This window comes from Thermobia domestica, chromosome 16 (assembly GCF_964235325.1).
Source record: "Thermobia domestica chromosome 16, izTheDome1.hap1.1, whole genome shotgun sequence".
Classification (NCBI taxonomy): Eukaryota; Metazoa; Arthropoda; class Insecta; order Zygentoma; family Lepismatidae; genus Thermobia; species Thermobia domestica.
In genome coordinates, this window is record NC_137469.1 from 95,721,739 (window position 1) to 95,740,927 (window position 19,189).

The 19,189-nt window shown below is 35.2% G+C and overlaps 1 protein-coding gene across 3 annotated transcripts in view; it reads right to left on the reverse strand.

The window, feature by feature from the left end:
- Nucleotides 1-7,751: 7,751 nt before the first annotated feature.
- The window catches only part of Orc1 (origin recognition complex subunit 1), a 128,797-nt gene continuing 117,359 nt past the window's right edge, over nt 7,752-19,189 (reverse strand). For all 3 annotated transcript variants that reach the window (XM_081742786.1, XM_081742784.1, XM_081742785.1), the window contains one exon: nt 7,752-9,199. In XM_081742786.1, coding sequence (XP_081598912.1) covers nt 9,024-9,199 — 176 coding nt within the window. In that variant the 3' untranslated portion in view covers nt 7,752-9,023. The remainder of the gene's footprint in view (nt 9,200-19,189) is intronic.

A 19,189-nucleotide genomic window follows, 5' to 3' on the forward strand; every position in this document is an offset into this window, starting at 1 on the left:
GGACAGCATTAAAAAAAAAAAACTCGGTCTACGCATGAAGAATAACACAAAATGTCAACAAATAACAAAAGACATTATGATATTTCTATGTACATTTCTTGGTAACTTAAAAATAATACAATAGTTAAATATAAAGTGATGTTTATACCTAATAGTACATGGCACACAGTGTTCTAAATGGGCCAAAATATAGGGGAGCAATGTTTGCATGTTGCTTTCATTTCGGTTTATATCAGATATAATTCAGCAAATTGAAAATTGAAAAAAAACAAACATAATATTTAAACTGAACTCTAAGGATGTTTAGAGGCTCCGTGATTATTCCCCGTGGTAGTGATTGCCCGAACATGAATTTCGTAGCTTTCCCCCGAAATAACAATGTTATGGTTTTTGCCTTAAAAGAACTATGGCCTGCGCACTCAATGGCACACAGGAGAATGAAATGAATACACTTCCTAATACATAATACTAATCCTCACTGCAGTTAAACCTTGTACTATATACCGGTACTAACAGTAATCTAGAGCGACGGTTTGAAGTTAAACTATAGCAGTAACATATATACCTAAAGAAATGAATTTTGAATATAAATCCCTTATAAAGATAATATATTGCATGACTACGAAGGTAAATGCACGATGTATTCAATAAAATACTGCAAATAACGTAATAAAAATATCAATACTAAAGTCTCGGTCTCTACAAAAATACCAGTCTCGAAATAAATATTGTGAAATTAAAATTGTGAAAGTATTATCGTACAGTCTGTTGTTCCTGCTTATTATATTTTGCCTTCATTCTTGACTTAGAATTATGGTATGGTGTACCTCTTCATAGCTAATTTCCTAGCGCTAATGCTTTCCATGCGAGTGTTCTAGTTCAATCATCAATGGACATATCGTACCTGGGATATAACTCTAATAGTAACCCGTATTTCACTCTCAGCAATAGACTTTGTCTCATATAGCCTCAGTACTACTTAGTGGTGGCATAAGGGAGGGGCGAGCGGTGCCCTTACCGCGGGCCCCACTTTGTGGGGACCCCCGGAACGATAGATAAAAAATAATTACTAAAGAACCTTGTTAGCATAAGCTGTACAAGGACCGTCAAGGTTTATAATCCACACCTTCCCTAAAAGCAAACGAAATTAATTGTAAATAGATATTACACAAAATAAGGAATGAAATAACAGAAATATCCGTCTGAACAACAAAATAAAATAATCAGTGTCGGATTTCCATATAAGTTAAACAAGCTATAGCTTAGTGCCTCACTCTCTTGGGGACCCGCAAAGAAATTTAAAGAAAAGAATGAATATAGATTAAAAATAAGTAAAATGAAAGTTCCATTATCTTGGGGAGCCCCCAAATGGGGATGCGCACGAGACAAGATTTGTGACTGTCTCGTCTCGAAAATGTGCTGTTAAAGTGATGTCTCGACTCGAAAAATGCATATTTCTCTATTGGAAGAGCCGTGTCTCGACTCGAATTTTGTCAGGAATATCCTGTCTCGACTCGTCTCGTGCGCATCCCTACCTCCAAAGAAATTTAAAGGAAAAATGTATGTGGATTAAAATATGAATAAGATAAAAGTTTCACTTTGTTCAATAATCTCAGAGAAATGTAAAGGAAAAATCTGAATGTAGATTAAAATATAATAAAAGGAAAATCGAAGTAGTGTTGTACGGAAAATAGTGTTGTTTACATTTTAAAGTCTTATGATGCACGTAACGGGGCCTCGTCTGCTAGCCGGCTTTCTAAAAAATCACTGTTTATTTATTTATTTATCAGTTCAAGGGAAAGATACAAAGAAGGGATCAACGTACATAATGCTTTATTAGGGTACTAGAATTCTGGTACTGAGTAGAAGCTCTTTGGTGCAGACGCTACAGTTCGCTGATTCCTTGTTTCCCTTCTCTTTTTTCTTTTGTCTTTTACAAGTCGAATTTTCAGAGAGCAAAACCCTTTTCCTTAGCTGGTTTCCCCTGTTTTGATCTTGCTTTTCGGCGTATAAATTTACACTTCAGCCCACTAATTTAGAGTGAAGGAAATGTTCAATAAGAAAACAAGTATTCAAATATTCAAAGAAAAAAAATAATTTACGTGAATTATATGTTATATTGATTCCTCCTATATTTAGATGGAAATAAAACGGAACTATTTTTTACGGGGCGTAATTGGTGTGGTGTGTCCCATAGTTTCTCGATAAGCTGCGTAAACTATTGGGCAACTCCATCATATGCATAGCTCATCAAGATCGTGTTGCATGCCCATTCTTGATTGTATATATGCAATATAGTAAACTCAATAAAAAAAACTTAATATCAGTGCTTTGTAATAATCTTAGTAGTAAACAGAGCCTAAACGGTATTTTGTAAGGAGTCCATGTCAATGTCTTGACTTCAACCTACAGACAAAGAATATATCCTGGATATCCTTTGTCTGTGCATACTAGATAGAAAATTAAGAAATAGTTTGTTTTTTTTTTTAATTTTCTGTGAGAAAATGTTGCAGGGGGAGCACCCGCCCCCATGCAAATATCTCCAAATCATATGACAAAGGCCAAAATTGACAAAAGAACACAAGCGATTCCGAGGAAACTATGCATGTAGATATTGGACAAAAATTAAGAATTACGTACTTTTTCGTTTCTGCGAGAAAACGGCCTGAAGGGGCCTAAGTCCCTTCCGAAGTATTTTCAGAAAAGCTCGAAATCTCCAAAAGGACACAAACAATTTGCAGAAAAAGGCGTACCTAGAGATAGACAAGAAGACAAAATAACACAAGACGTTTTTTCACCTTTCCTCCGGGAAAACATCCCCACGAGGGACAATTGCTTCCAATGGAAATGTTCGAATTATATTCCATAAAGATGATCTCCAATCCACAGTGGAACACGTGCGGTGCAGATGAAGCTGTGTATGCACATACTAGACGTAAACTTGCATAGTAAACCTACTGCCGTGATTCACAATTTCCATAGATTTCACAAGGAGCATCTTCCTAGCTTGATGTGATATGTAGTTTTTGAAGCAGGAAAGGCATATGGGAACATTTTGTGACTATCTTTTTATGCAGGCTCTACAAAGGCATTTCAGAACAAACGAATGAAAGGGACGATTTTTGAGCTATATAGCTTGTAAACATGGTACCTGTTTCTTCCGTCTGAATGGAAAGAATATATTATGTCACACATATTGCTTTAGACATTTAATAGAGAGAAGAGCGAGTTGGATGAATACTAAGAGCAGATGATCGATCGAGACGTGTTTCTGAATGCATACGCACACAGCGCAAAAGTTTGTTAGTAACTTGGTCCTTTTTTTCGAAGTTTTTGTAACATTTTCTATGCTGCGAAATGTATCTTAAGCATTCATTTCTTGTGGGTGGAGTTACATTCTTCGGTGCACATATACTTTAGGAGGGTTATTCCTTATGGGTATAAATACAGCATTTGTACGTATGCCATAACAATTGTAGTGGAAAACACACTAACCAGCTTGTGCTAGGTGGCCACTAGAAGTGAGAATCCTATCTAAATCACCCAGGGCAGGAGCGTGAGGGTCCATGCGGCAAAAAGAGGGTGAGTTCGTGTGGAGCAGGTACGTCAGCTATAACTACGCACCTCAGGCAAGATTACAATATATTCCTATTATTTACACACTGATCCTTTTAACATCATATTTCGTATTTGTCCTGTATTGTTTAAAAATCAGTGGATTCCTATTCTGAATTGATACCAAATCTGTACAATAACTGCCCCTATACTTCAAGCACGAGCTCGTCAGTGTTACTCTCCTATATCTAGTCACCCCAGCTTTCACACTGTTGTGGATCAGGCAGAGAACGAGTTTGCTTTGAAAAGTAAACAGGAGGCATTAGAATAACTGTTTTTGGTTGGTTGGCTTGGAGTTTAGCTTCTATTTAACTATCGAAGCTGTATGTATGTTTAAGAAGGAATCCGAAAGACATCGATGTATTCAGATTTCAGGGCTCTCCAATGGGAACCAAATTCAGGGACTCGTATACCAATGTGCACACGTGCTAGCCATTGTACCATTGGAGAGAGCAATAACCACTTTGTAGCAGTTATTTTGATTTCATGTTTGTACACTTGGTGGTCAAGCGTCAAATCAAATGATAGCGAAGAACAGCTGCCTCTGTGCTTTCTGCATTCTACCCTTTAGTGTTAATCTCCTGTCTGCTCACTTCGGCTTTCACACTTTTCTGCAGTCAGGGAACATTTCTGATAGTAAAAATTAATTGACTTGAGTTAAGCGTCCCGTTCAACAGCAACGCTATGTAAGACGTAGACCTACAGCTTAACGTGGAATCCGAACCACATAAGCTCCCACCGGAAATCGACCCCGGAACTCCTGCGGTAAAAGACACATAAGCTAATCATATAGTCGCAACGATGCTCATTTCTCATTTAAAAAAAAATGTACAATTGTAATTCATAGGACTACTGTTGTTTTCACGAAATTGCATTCGAAATTAACTAAATAACATCTACATGTTAAAATATCATGAAAGAATACAGTTTATTTTTAGATTCAACAGATACGTGCGAAGGAAGTCTGAATTACATTACTTTTTGGATGCACTGTATATCTTTGAATATCAGAATATTTTTTAAAAATTCTGCAATCTGACGATCTATAGGACCTTTATAAGAAACGCGAACTACTAGCACAGATCTTTCGTTTATAAAGAAAGAAAAAAACGGATATTTAAAATTAAAACACGAGAGTAATGAGCAAGAAAACTGGTAGAATAAATAACGTGCACTTTCAAGTCATTATTTCTTTGCACGCATTTCTCCCACTTACCTAGAATATTGTAAATATCCTTGTAAAAGAAGACCGTTCTTGCAACTCGCTGACACTGATGCACTGCTTTTGATGTATCTTAAGTTGTCTGGTAACGTGTACTTCGTAACTTGCCCTTCACGAAATCGAACAGATAGTTGTCGGAAATTATAATGTTAGGATAAAAAAATTTTCTACCCATTTTCTCAATGTACTCCTCTTAAACTGAGCAGAGTGCAGACATCCATTATCAAATTGAATGATGATTTTGTTTCCAATACGTAAGACTCAGTGTAACAAAGTTCTGATCGTTTAACATTGCAATATCTTCATGTACTGCATGTCCTATATAATATGTTGCTGCAATTGTATATACAGCGTCTAGCTATTTCTTGTAATGTGTCAACTCTTTTCTTTTTAAATGGGGCCGCGGTGGCCAGTGGTAGAGCATTCACCTCTGGTTCATGGGGTCCCGGGTTCAAACCCTGCTCCCGCCAAGTGAACTTTGTGGTGGACAAACACCGTGTGCGTGGGTTCTCTCGTTTCCTCCCACTTTCTTCATTACACCATTTCATTCATTGCTCATCATCACCGTCTCCTTTAGCCTAGCCGGCATAATCGTGGGACGTAAAACTCAAAAATTTCATTTTTTTTCTTTCCTTATTAAGTTACATGGATGCAGTTCGTGGGCGACCGCTCCGGGGCTGATTTTCGATGGTTGTCTTTCGTTTCTGTCTTTAAAGTTTTCATATTTCTTCTAATACTGCTAGCACCCATACACATTTCCTTACGCACGATCAGCAGCAGGAATTCCTCTTTAACAAGGAATTGTATCACTGGACGTTGTTGAGACAAATATCACTATCAAGCCACTTTAAAACAACTGCCTGCGTTCACGTGATCGAAACTAATGACATCACGCTACCTCGACACATTCAATGAAGTCTGCAGAACGCAATTCTTTATTTTGTTTCCGTATATCTGTATCTTTTCAATGTTGCTCATTCCTTTTAGTACATTCCTGATTTTAAATTTACTGCATGTTGACTATATATTTTCCCACGCATTAGTACCTGGTTAAATAGAGATCGCTGTTTTGTAAAATTAATTGCGTTGAAGACGGATGATATAAATAGTTCTAAGGCTTCACTCGGGCGAAACCTGTTCCGCTGCACTAGCATACACCTTTCACGTTAGGAATTAATAAAAGTTTACATTGGAAACATTGAATTATATAGTTTCACTACAACATTTCATCGGATGGAGCTATTGAGTCTTCCTTGAGCAGTCCACCATTAGCAAGTCACTTGTTCCATTCTCGCGAATTTCCTGATTTATTGAATCGATGCATAAGTTCGTGCGGTTTTCTTTTGGGTTGCCAACAATGCGGCGTGAAGCGATTGTTCATCGTTATTCCGTTGTTTTACCGTAGCTTGGAGTTAGTGTGTTGTGAACAAGGATCTTATAAAATAGAGGATCTGCCCTTACAACAAAATCTTGAAGCCATACGTCACAGTTTCGCCCCCCCCTACTCTGTCCATTCCCCCTAATAGGATTGCAATGTTTTGAGCCACAATCATGGCGGAAACGAAAGTAGCCAATCAGACGATGGTGGAAACGAGAATAGCCAATCAGACGTGCCGATGCTCGGTTATTTTTTTGGCTTCATAGATTTAATAGGATGACGATACATATGGGCAGATCTTCTATTTATAACATCCTTGGTTGTGAACCAAATGTGAACGTATTATTGTATATATTTCAGGGAAACTAATACGAAATGTCAAGTTGAGAAAAGTGATCATTTCCGTCACATTTTACTCTTAGAGTTTAACCGAGGATCCAATGCACCAGAAGCTGCGAGAACAATATGTGCAGTGTACGGGGAAATGGTTCTATCGCTTTCGGGCAGGATGGTTTGACTTGTCTGATGATCCACGTTCTGGGAAACCCTCAGATTTTGACAAAAATCGCTTGAATGAGTTGCTGCATGAGAATCCTCGTCAAACAACGCGGAAAATGGCGCAAGTTTTTGAATGTGTATGCAATGTATTGTTACACTCATAGAATATGTTAATGTTATGTCTATGTTGTGTTTGAATTTGAACAGAATAAAAATAAAATATAAGAACCGCACAAACTTATGCATTGACCCAATATTTTAGTTCCTTCCTTTGTCAGATGTTCTTGGTGTGAACAGTGGATAGTTATAGTTTCCTGTACTGTAGAAAAGACTTACAGGATATAGTTGCAAGCAATCAACTAGTTATTCTGAGTACACGGTTGTCCGAAAGTGAGCGTCCCCCCCTTCCCCTTTAGTTTCAACAGTATAGTGTCAGTTATGGTATAATGTCTGTAAACAGTTACCTTGAAGTCTTAAGAGTCATAAACATTGGTATGATCACCATCCATGCCGTAACACAGCTGAATTTTGCGCCAAGTTCTCGCAATGTTTTGCGGAGATGTTCCGGAGTCACGAGGGTGAAGGCGTGTTCCACAGCTGCTCGTAATTCCTGCGTTATGTGATATCAAGTGTTCCTTACAATGGATAACAATATTGCCAGACAATGCCAAGCAATGTTACCAAACAAATGTGGGTAAAACCCAAAACTGTCAGAAAACACCCATTAGGGGTACGCCCACTTCCAGACCATCCTGTACAACTACACAATGAAATATTCTAATAAAAGGATATAAATCAACGCTTCCAAGATAAACTGTTTTATTAACTGAAATTTAAAAGGCGTTACCCTGCCTTCTTCAACGTTTCAACTTCCAGGTTGATCCCCTTCAATACAAGAAATTGTATATTTCCCACAATAAAGAATTATGAATTCACAGTATATTCTGAAGAAAAAAGAAGAAAAAAAAAGATAATATGAAAGATGAAACAGATTATTTTACCAAACCCTTAAATCACCACAGTCTTAAATAAAATTAGTTACAATTCACATACTTTTATTTAATGATGTTTAAAATATACATGCATAACAAACGTTACAGTAAAAAATAAATGTTTACAAATTATAGTACAATCGTTTTCAAAACACTGATATATCTTTATAAAATTGTACATTTCATTACACTAACATGTATAATAATAAAGTTCACTTCTTTCTGTTTTCGCTGAGTGTCCTGTTACATTGCATTGTGCAAGCTATGACTTTTGGATTTCTATAAATAGCGAGTTTTCTTATAATGGCGAGCGAATAATGTCTAAAAAAATAATTAAAAATGTTTATACTTCTTTAATTCATGCTTCCGTGCACAAAATCAATAACTACAAAATAGTGAATATTTTACTGGGATAAGTATATTTCTATGTCACATTTTAAATATTTTTTAAAGAAAATTTTCATATTCTTCTGAATTGAAATATAAACAGATTTAAAAGGAGCTCTTTGCGGATTTGCAGTTCTCTTAGGAGTTTTCGAAATAATGGAAACACAAAGAATACAATCAAATTGGTTTTTGTGTTTGTAGCTTTTTAATACTGACAAAAGTATTATAAAACAAACCAGTAAGAATATTAACGTCATCAGTGATGGTTCTTGAGGGAGGTCACAATGATAAAAAAATTTAAATTTTAACGATACAAGCTACGGAAAAAAGCTTCCCTAATGTACTAAATACTTATATCTTGCTTTCTTAAGCTGTATAAAGCTTTTCTCGCTTAGTTTATACAGAGAAAAATTTAAATTTTTTATCGACGTGATTTCTATTAAAAGCCGCCAATGAACGTCATATCCGGAAGGCAATTAAGTTAGGCAGTGCCATATATACTGTCCAAAAATACCGACCACTTCGTTTTATAGTTCTTAGTAAAAACTGTGCTGGTAGCAAACGCAGTTGATATTTTATTTCCCGGAACTGCAAATCCACAATAACTAACCAGTTAATAAATATCGTGATAATTTGTAATCATTATTTCATATTCCTTTGTTAAAAGTGTCTCAGCAAAATAATTAGCGTGCAAAAGGCTACACTAAAGCGGCGATGCTATCATATATGGTATACATATGTACGTTTGTAATACCCACATAAGAGTAGGTCTTGACTTAATTTCTACAAAAATTAAACAATAAAAAAAATCATTTACATACAATATATTGTTCACTCTCTATAAAAGAAACCGCGTCTGAAATTACTGGGTTTAAGATTCTTAGTCACAGACTATTATTTATAATTTAGTAAATTAGGTTGCACTCAAGTGCTAATCTGTAGCATTTATGTCTATCTTCTGTAGTGCATAATGCAGATCATCAGTGCTGATATTGAGCAAAACTCTCTGATGAATGCTCGTGGAAAATTCTTCTGTTATCAGGAGACGGCAGCTTCCTAGTCGAGCGCAGATTTTTAAGGCTTCGGACGTATTAGGAGTTTTAAGACCTGCAAAAGTAAATTATTGAAGGAAAGAAAAAACAACACTAAAAGGGAACTTATCGACAAAATTAATACTTATCAATTCAGCTTTCTATTTTTTTCTCTTAAATTATGCACAAACTTTCTTTGCTAGAGTAATACACTCGACTTCTGCTTAACATATATATTCCCCGAACGTGTAAAATGTTCCACATACAGGGTGATTTTTTTTTTTTTAACTTGAGACTGGAAAATAGCTAGGGAAATAAGCAACGGAAGAAAAACATGTTCGACATATCATAAGTTATTATTTTGAAGGGAGAAACTCATCTGTGATAAAATTAGTCCACCCTCGTCCCTCATGGAAATGAGGTAGGGGCAAATTTTAAAAAAATTAAATGCGGAACTCATTTTTTTAAAATTACAGATTTAGATTCTACGGAAGAAAGAAAGTACCCCTATGCTCAAAAAAAGAAAAAAGCGCGTATACTGTAACTCAAGATTTTTCGCAATTATTCCATTTTCCTTACGTTTATGGATAAAATTCATTTATTAGTAAGTAGAGATATAAGAAAGCAATTCACCTAAGATGATATTTCCAAAAAATATAAATAATAAAAATATAAGCAAAAAACAAAATTATGTTCAGTTTTGTGCATACTGGCAATAATGCTTTCGAGGGATTTTTGCAGTAGTAGAGCACGATTGCAGAGGGAATAACAAAATTGGTAGGGGGAGAGTTGAATCAAGGAACTGGAAAGTGCAGTAAAATATTGCATTTATTGGTTTAAATCTAGGGTGTAAATTGTCTGCCAAATATAAATTATCTTCTGTAACCAAGATGTTGTACGGAAATATAGAAACAAAGAGGAAAACTATTGTCTTAAGTTTGGAAGTGACATGCTCTATAGCCATGCGCATTTATTTGTTAAGAAAAAGACAGGCAACATGACGTATTTATTCATAATTAGTGTATTATTATTAATAACGATTGTTTTCAGTTTATGCTGTTGTATAGCTTCTCTCAGCCTCTTTTCTTGGAAAAAGAACAATTTTGTCTCCAATAAAGTGTGAAAAATATTTATAGACAGAAACAGACATCTTAGTACCAAATGTGATTTATCGTGATGAAATGAACAAGTTTCTCGTTATTAAAAAGAAATCTATAGAAAATTATTGAAATTGGTCTTTTTTTTTAGGTTTTCAGCATGCTAAATATAGCTATTCTTTATAAGACTATACTTATAAGGCAAGATGTGCGATCATACCCACAAATTTAGCTAGTGAGTGAAAGATGTTTTCTGCACAAATATTTTACAGATTTAGGTGCATAAAACACCAATATGTCACCGTCTCGCTTATCTGACCTTGGTTTATTCCACATACCGTACGTATTATCAGACATATTGCAGAGTCAATCCATGCAAAGTGATCGAGAAGAAAAACAAAACTGCCGCTCGAGATTTTCAAAAAAATCTAATTTTTTCATGAATATTTATCCTATATCAGGGTACTTCAAAAACAATTAATTATTTTTTTACAACATCCCATGGCGACGCAACGGCTGCCGCTATTTTGCATTTTTTTTTTTTTTCGATTTTAGGCGTTTACGTTGTTTTGAATATCTCAGCATGTATTTGTCCTAACAAATTGAAAATTGCTGGATGTCTCCAACTTGTGCGGAGCTAAAACTTTGATCTCTTCACATTTTTGCCTAAAACCATTTGCAGGGGGTGAAATCAGGGCCTACAGTAGCAACATTTTTGGGTATTGAAAACATGTTCGGGAAGAGGAAACAACTGATGTAGAGGTCTGAATTTCTGTGTGCATGTATTCCGGGATCATAATTTAATATTCAAAAATTTACAGACCTGTAGATGCTCACGAAGGTCTGATAAAAATCGTAAAGTTGGAGAATTACGCCAACTTAGCATATTTTACTGTCCTATATCAACAATGGGCCTGGATTAAAAAAAAAATTGAAATTTTGTGAATAGTTAGTCCTTTAGTATACCATAACACACAACAAAGCGCGCCTTGTATGTTTTCGAGCAGAAGGGGGTCAAAACAACAAAGCGCGTTTTGTGTTTTTGAGCAGAACAGAGTCAAAGTATTAAGTAATGACGTCATACTCTAGGAGGTGTTTTGTTCATAAAATCTACTGGAAATTGTTTTTGTGAAGTAAAATAAAGTAGGATAAATCGTTAGTCCAGTCAAGGCTCAAAAAGCTCGTTTCTATCCTCTAGTTGTAACACTGTCTTATCAGACCCACAGCAGCACTGGTGAGGAATGCCGCTATCAGCAGAAGGCGAGGAAAGTCAAAATGCACCCTTGACAAAAAAGTCCGTAAGTATTCCTTGCTCTTGCTGCATGCTATATCAATGATACTCAATCATGTTTATTCTTGTTTTAATTGTCAACTCGTGCAGGAGACTGTTGTCATTTTTTTTATCTACATTCTCAAGTCAGTGAACACTTACTCGCTATAAACACTGACAAATTTCCAGTAGATTTTTTGAAAACATCTCTTAGAGTATGACGTCATTACTTAGTACTTTAACTTCCTTCTGTTCAAAAACACAAAACGCGCTTTGTTGTGTGTTATGGCATACTAAAATGAATTTATTACGGTATATGAATGAATGTAACTATTTAACTGTGTTATGGTATACGAATGAATGTAATTATTTAACTGTTAATAATGAATGTAACTAAACTAATTATTGTGAACTTGGAGCACATTAAAATATTACAGCATAGTTCTCGGTGGTTCGATAAACCTATGAGGCTGTGGAAGGTAGCAAAGAAAATTTATGCGCTGGAACTATTCGTAACATTGGGCCCCCTTAAAATAGTCGGCTCCAGGGCCTCAAAAGCCTTAACCCACCCCTGCCAATAAGCAATATTTCACGAAAAGCCGGTATTTTTAACAAATGTGTTCATCATCAAGTTTTCATAAAGTACTCCCTTTTTCCTTTAAATAACTTCAGAGGCCGCGGTATTTCTGTCGTAGAGGGTTCATCTTTGGTGCATGGGGTCCTTGGTTCGATCCCAGCTTGCGCCAAGTGAACCTTGTGCTGGACAAACACCGTGTGCGTGGGTTTTCTCGGGGTTCTCCCGTTTTCTCCCACTTTCTTCATTCGGCCATTTCATTCATTTCTCATCATCACTGTCTCCTTTAGCCTAGCCGGCATAATCGTGGGACGTACCTAGGTAAAACAAAGATTTTATTTCAGATAATTTCAATCAAAAAACAGTTGCAGGAAGTGTGTAGTTTTGAATAAAACGAACTACTATATAAAAGTCTAAGTATATTTTTTTTAAATAAAATTCTCGCGAAGCTTATTTCTAAATCGAAGGGTAAGAAGACTAAATTCACTCCCTTAATATTATAGATTCATTTCAGTTGAAGCAGTTGAAATAGTTGGGAATAATTAAAAAGCAATACCCTATATTCCAGTGTGCCACAATCGGTATAACGCGGCATATTGGTGTGTCCAGCAAAGTGTACAGTGTGACGCAAACTTTTTCCTATTATTTGCAAGAATATTTAACGAGTTTCTGTTAATTATTATTATTATTGTTGTTAATATCAACGATTCTTCCATGGATCAGCTGTCTGTATACGGTTAAGCAACCACAAGTATCACATTGAGGGAATATGTATAATTATTTACTTTAATAGTAATAGAAAAGTCTATTTGCTTGTATATTCTACCGGGAATAACTGCATCCGTCTACAAAGCTAGGACTAACAACAAAGGGATCGGATGTTCTGACCACACACCGCTCCAAAGTCGTGAGTGCTACAAGTTCTCTTCTACGCCTAGGCACAATAAGGGCTGTTGCGTTCAGGGAGAGAGAGAGAGAGAGAACTTAATTCCATTGCAGTTATATGTTTTAATAAATGTTAACTTATGTTTATAATTTTATGCAAGTGATCGTATCGTTTTCTGTTTTATTATTATTATTAATTCTTATTATTATTATACAATTCTTAACACGTTGATTGCCATGTGTATGCAATTCCATACACACGGCTCTCCCGTGCAGCGCCGCGTGATGATTTTCCACACACAAACAATATAGATATTCCAAGTTTGTGTGTTCGTTTCATAGGTGTGTATGTAATTAAATACACATGGCGTAGAAATCAAAATTTAATGTCCACGCCACGTACACTCATGTCCAAAATTATTGTCGCATGTCTATAACTGTCTTCTTCTAAGAATATAATTTGATAATGATTTTGCAGGGTACTTTTAATACTGATACTATGTGTATAATCGGGAAATGTATATTTGTGGTAAATTTCATAGGAAAAGAATTATAAATAGGAAAATTAGAATGAGTAAAACAAAATGTTGCTAAATGGACAAGAAAGATTTATTTTCGTTTTATTGTTCTTATTTACTGCTCTTTTGACATGAAATTTACCACATACATGTCTTTGCCGATTATACACATACTAACATTATAAGAAATACCGGGAGAATTCGTTATTAAGTTATATTCCTACAACAACATATTTATAGACATGCGACAATAATTTTGGACATGAGTGTACATGCAAAACCATACACAAAGAAATTTATGAACAAAGACATTGAGTTTGAGTTTAACGTCTCGTTTAGCAACGAAGCTATGAGACGTCGACATATTGATTAACGTGGACTCCGAACCACGTGAGCTCTCGCCGGGAATCGAACCTGGGTCTCCCACACCAAAAGCGCGTACGCTAACCGCTTAGCCACGAAGGAGCTCATGAATAAAAGCATTTATGGGCTAAAAATAGGCGAAAACAAAGAATTACTAACGGATTGCTGTCCGTGATGCACAGGTGATAACGGTCAACAGTTTTAAATTTAAACAAATATAGTTTTAATTAAGCACGAATGCCCCCAAAGGTAAACTATTCTATCTGTAATTTTGAGTATTAACGATTTGTGCCATATTGTAAATTATTTATAAAATCTGGACCAAGTAGCTCGAGTAATTTTTAAGCAAAACGTAGGGAAAAATTTCACTGTCAAAGTAAACTCTCTCTTTTGGATTTTTCTTTTCGGAACAAGCGAGTTATACCATATTGCAAGATTACTACAGAAAATATTTTTACTGAAATTAGAACAAATTTGTCTGAGTTATTACTGAGAAAATTGTCCCCAAAAAAATCAACCCTTGAGAAAACCACTCCTTCTGTATGTTATCGGGATAAACGATTTATGCTGTATGTTAGTTTATTAATGAAACATTTCTTTACGAAATATGAACAAAATTGCATGAGGAGTTAATGGGAAAATCATCGGAGGAAAGCTCACTCTAACAGTAAACTACTCCTTCTGAATCTTTACATGACGAACGAGTTGTCATATTGTTAGGTTATTAATGATACGTTAATTTATGAAATGTGGTTGAGAAAATTGTGCAAAAAGAACGCATACCATACAGTAAATTACACTATGTTTTTTTTTTCAGAAAAATTATTTACACTACGGTAAAGGTTGTTAATAAAATATAGATTTATAAAAAATACATAAAATCGTTTTTTTTTTTTTTTTTTTTTTTTTTTTGAGAAAATTGAATTATTTTAAATGTTCATCCTTCAGTAAACTACCTTTACTTTTAGATGTCGAAGGATATAAAATTCGAAACGATAATATGTTATTAAAACTTTAGATCTACAATTCGGTCCAGATACGTTGAACAGTATGGCCTCTATTTGAGTGCACGTAAAAGCGTGACGAACCGACAGACGAATAGATGGACAGACATCGAAAATCATTTTTTCGGTATGTAGGGCTCATGTAACTTGAATTTATTGAAATCTCGTATTTGATTTTTTATAACTATCACCACACTTTCTTCTTTCGTCGCTCGAATGTGAAAATGAATAGGCCTACACCGACACATAAAGTGATAATTTGTAATCCTCAAAAATTAATTTGTTTAATGTGTGCCACGCTAGAAAAAAAGTTTATGCCTATTACATAATTTTATTATCAGTTTTTCTCGCTACTGTATAATTCAGAAGAACATGGCATCTTTTGAAAGCATTCGTGTTTCTCACAAATAGAGCTGTATAATTTAGTTTTGTTTAAAGAAAGCATTCCTTATTCCTTACACAGACTTATAATTGCATTTCTTGCACATGTGGATGTGAAAAAAAATTAGGGAGAGAAAGAGTCAATACTCTAAAAACAAACACACACACACAAAAACTAGAACAATAATTTAACATCAGCTTTTCTTTCATGACAACGAGCTACTCTACTTCATTCGCTGTAACTGTAAGGCTGCAGGTCGCGCTTTTTTTTTTTTTTTTTTTTCTAACTCACAGACACACTCGAAGTGAGTTGAGTGCAATAACGGAGAGGGAAGGAATAAGCATACCATAGCATAAACTGAAAACAATCGCTGTTACTCTAATCCTGAATAAATAGGTCGACTGAAGGACACTATCAATCAGTTATTTCCTTATTATATAGTTTCAGTTTTTATTAACATGAAAATTATGGACTTTCTATAATGTTTTGTAAAAAAAATGGATGGGATGGGATTCGATTTGTCAAAACAGTATAAGAACTACCAGTCCGCCACTCTACCCACTTGACCACAGAGACTACCTATTGTTGCCTGTCTTTTTCTTAACAAATAAATGTTCACGGCTGTAGGGCATGTCACTTCCAAACTTAAGACAACAGTTTTCCTCTTAGTTTCTACATTTCCGTACATCTTGGTTACAGAAGCTAATTTATTTATATTTGGCAGACAATTTACACCCTAGGTTTAAACCAATAAATGCAATATTTTACTCCACTTTCTAGTTCCTTGATTCATCTTTTGGATACTACGATACTACCAATCTTGAAATTCCCTCTGCAATCGTGCTCTGCTACTGTAAAAATCCCTCGAAAGCATTATTGCCAATATACACAAAACCGAGCATAATTTTGTTTTTTGCTTATATTTTTATTATTTTATTATATTTTCTGGAAACATATTCTTAGATGGATTACTTTCTATTATCTCCACTTTCTAATAACTGAATTTTACCCATAAACGCAAGGAAAATGGAATAATTGCGAAAAGTCGTGGGTTACAGTATACGCGCTTTTTTTTTTTTTTACCATGAGGGTACATTTTATTCGAAACATTTTTACGATTCGTGATAGATGACGCTGTAATCAGTAGAAACTATGTTATACAAAGACTGAAAAAGTACGTAACTGGAGCGGACTCGAACGCGGGATCTTCGGCATACCGTGCCGATGCGTTAACCGCTACACTACCCAGTTAGCTCCAGAACAGCTCACTCCTGAAGTCGACATTCTTTCACTCAGACCACATGGCTTGTACCATAACTATATGTTGTGCTTGAACAATCCAGTATCGATATTCAGAACACCTCTGAGTTATTCTATTTCAAATTAACCAATGATGAAAAATACATTCTCAGATTTTGATAATTTTTTGTACATTGTAAGACATGTTTGAGAATAATCATTTATCAAAATAAAACTTCTCCAGCTCTCATAGTTAATTAGTAATTAATTACGCAATCAGCATAGAGGTCACGACTCAAAAATGGCTGATTTTGCATTTTATTGTTTATTTTAATAACCTACGAGCTATGAAGCTAAAAATTTGCATCCGCATGTAATTTTGCCTGTAGGTTTTAAATCTGCAATCGAGACTAATGAATATTGTGCAGTTGTAGAGTTATAGCAACATTTATGGTCCCAAGTTCAAGCCCCGGAATGAGCATGTGGTGAAAGTTGTACATGTGTGGAATTTTAGCACAAGATTAAGAAATAACTACATCTCGTGTGAACCAAATTTTGTTTTGGGTATTTGAACATAAAGCCCCCCAAAAATCTGAATGTGTCTTTTGCCTCATAACGAGCTTTTGAAGTAATAATGATATAGGCTATTTGACACCGTATAACTTATTACAAATTCCACACAGTAGCCTACAATTATAGCAAAAAATAACAGTTGACTTATTTACTACTCGTAACCATCAGCATTGTATAATATATAAATGTTTACTGAAAGTCTCGAATAACTGGTTAATTTTATTAACAGTCTCATGTGATACACTATGTAATCTTCCACTTGCTGTGATAGAAATGTGATCTGTTGCATCAATAAGAATGTGATCGGCTGGCACCCACACGATATCGTCGGTTCAGGCCAGTGAAAAGTGGAAGCGGGCCCTGAAGGGTGTTCAGAACTTCGTGTTGTAGTCCTGATATTACTCAGAATAATTCAGCATCATCCTAATCCAGCATTTGCAGCCATGGGCACACGCTACAAATTTTCCTGGATCCAAGACTTTTACCTCTGATGTCTTCTGTTTGTATTTTTTTATCTACCCAAACTCTATGTAGGTGTACCATTTGTGTAGACGAAATTAATCCAATTTTTAAACTTATTTCATTATCAGGAATGAAAGCATCATTATTTTTTGTTCCAGGTATTGTTTTCACAGAGATAAACCTATTTCCTTGAGTCATGCGATGCTACTGAACATCTTCAGTTGATACAAAAAATATCTAATAGATGTGATATTGCCTACAGCCCATTTGTAAAACTGCTATGCATTTAATATTTGGTTCGCAGTTTTTTTTTTTTTTTTTTCTTTGTAAACTCGCACACATTAGAACTTTTATTTTGGTCCTTAGTTTCAAATTCCCAAAGCCAAATTTGGTTCACACGAAATATAGGTATTTCTTAACCTTGTGCTCAAGTTTCATACACGTACAACTTTCACCACATGCTCATACCGGGGCCCGAACTTGAGACTATAAATGCTGCTATAACTCTACACTTAAAAAATATTCATTAATTTTTAATAGCAGATTTAAAATCTACAGGCAAAATTATATGTGGATGCAAATTTTTAGCTTCATAGAGTGACCTTGAAGCTGATTGCGTAATTAATTAGTAATTAAATATAAGGGTTGGAAAAGTTTTATTTTGGGAAACCACTATTATCAAACATGTCTTTCAATTTACAAAAAATTAGCAAAGTTTGAAACCATGAATTTTTATCATTGATTGACTTGAAATAGAATGACTCCTCTAACAGTTATATTATATTATTGAATTGAGGAAACAATCGAGTTTCAACATATTAATTCCTCTATAGATGGAAATACAATTTTACACAAAAGACTGAAAAATTGAATGACTGGATCGGAACGAGAACCCGGGATCTTCGGCATACCGTGCTGATGTGTTAATCACTACGCTACTCAGACTGCTCCCAGAACAGTCATACACTCTCTTACTCCTGAAGCCGGCTTTCTTTCACTCAGATCACATGGCTTGTACCACAACTACGTATTAAGCTTGGACAATCCAGTGTGTACATTCAGAATAACTAGCAGATCTGAGCGTGGACTAGGTAGCGTAGTGGTTAACGCATCGATAGGGTATCGAAAGTCTCGAGTTTGATTCCCGGTCCAGTCAAGCACTTTTTCACTTTTTGTGTAGCATTGAATTCGCACGTATAGAGGAATTGACGTGTTAAAACTAGGTTCTTTCCTCAATTCGTTAACACAGTGAAAACTAGTTTCACTTCAATTGGAAGTCTCCACATTTCATTCCAGAACAAATGTACGATGAACAGTACCAATAGTTTGTCTGAAACGTTTTCTCGATTCATGATAAATGGCGCTACATTAAACACGAACTTCTTAAGTTCTTCCTTTCAACGGGAAGACCCACGTTTTATCTAATTATGCTTCACGGTTGATCAAAAGTTCATATGACGGAACTTGTATTTTGTACTTTATCTCAGTATAGGGGTGCTTATTGATGGTACACTCATGTCCAAAATTATTGTCGCATGTCTATAAATATGTTTTTGTAGGAATATAATTTGATAACCAATTCGTCCGGTATTTCTTGTGGCAAATTTCATGTCAAAATGAAATAAATAATAACAATAAAATAAGAACAATAAAACGAAAAAAAAAATTCTAGTCTATTTAGCAATATTTTGTTTTATTC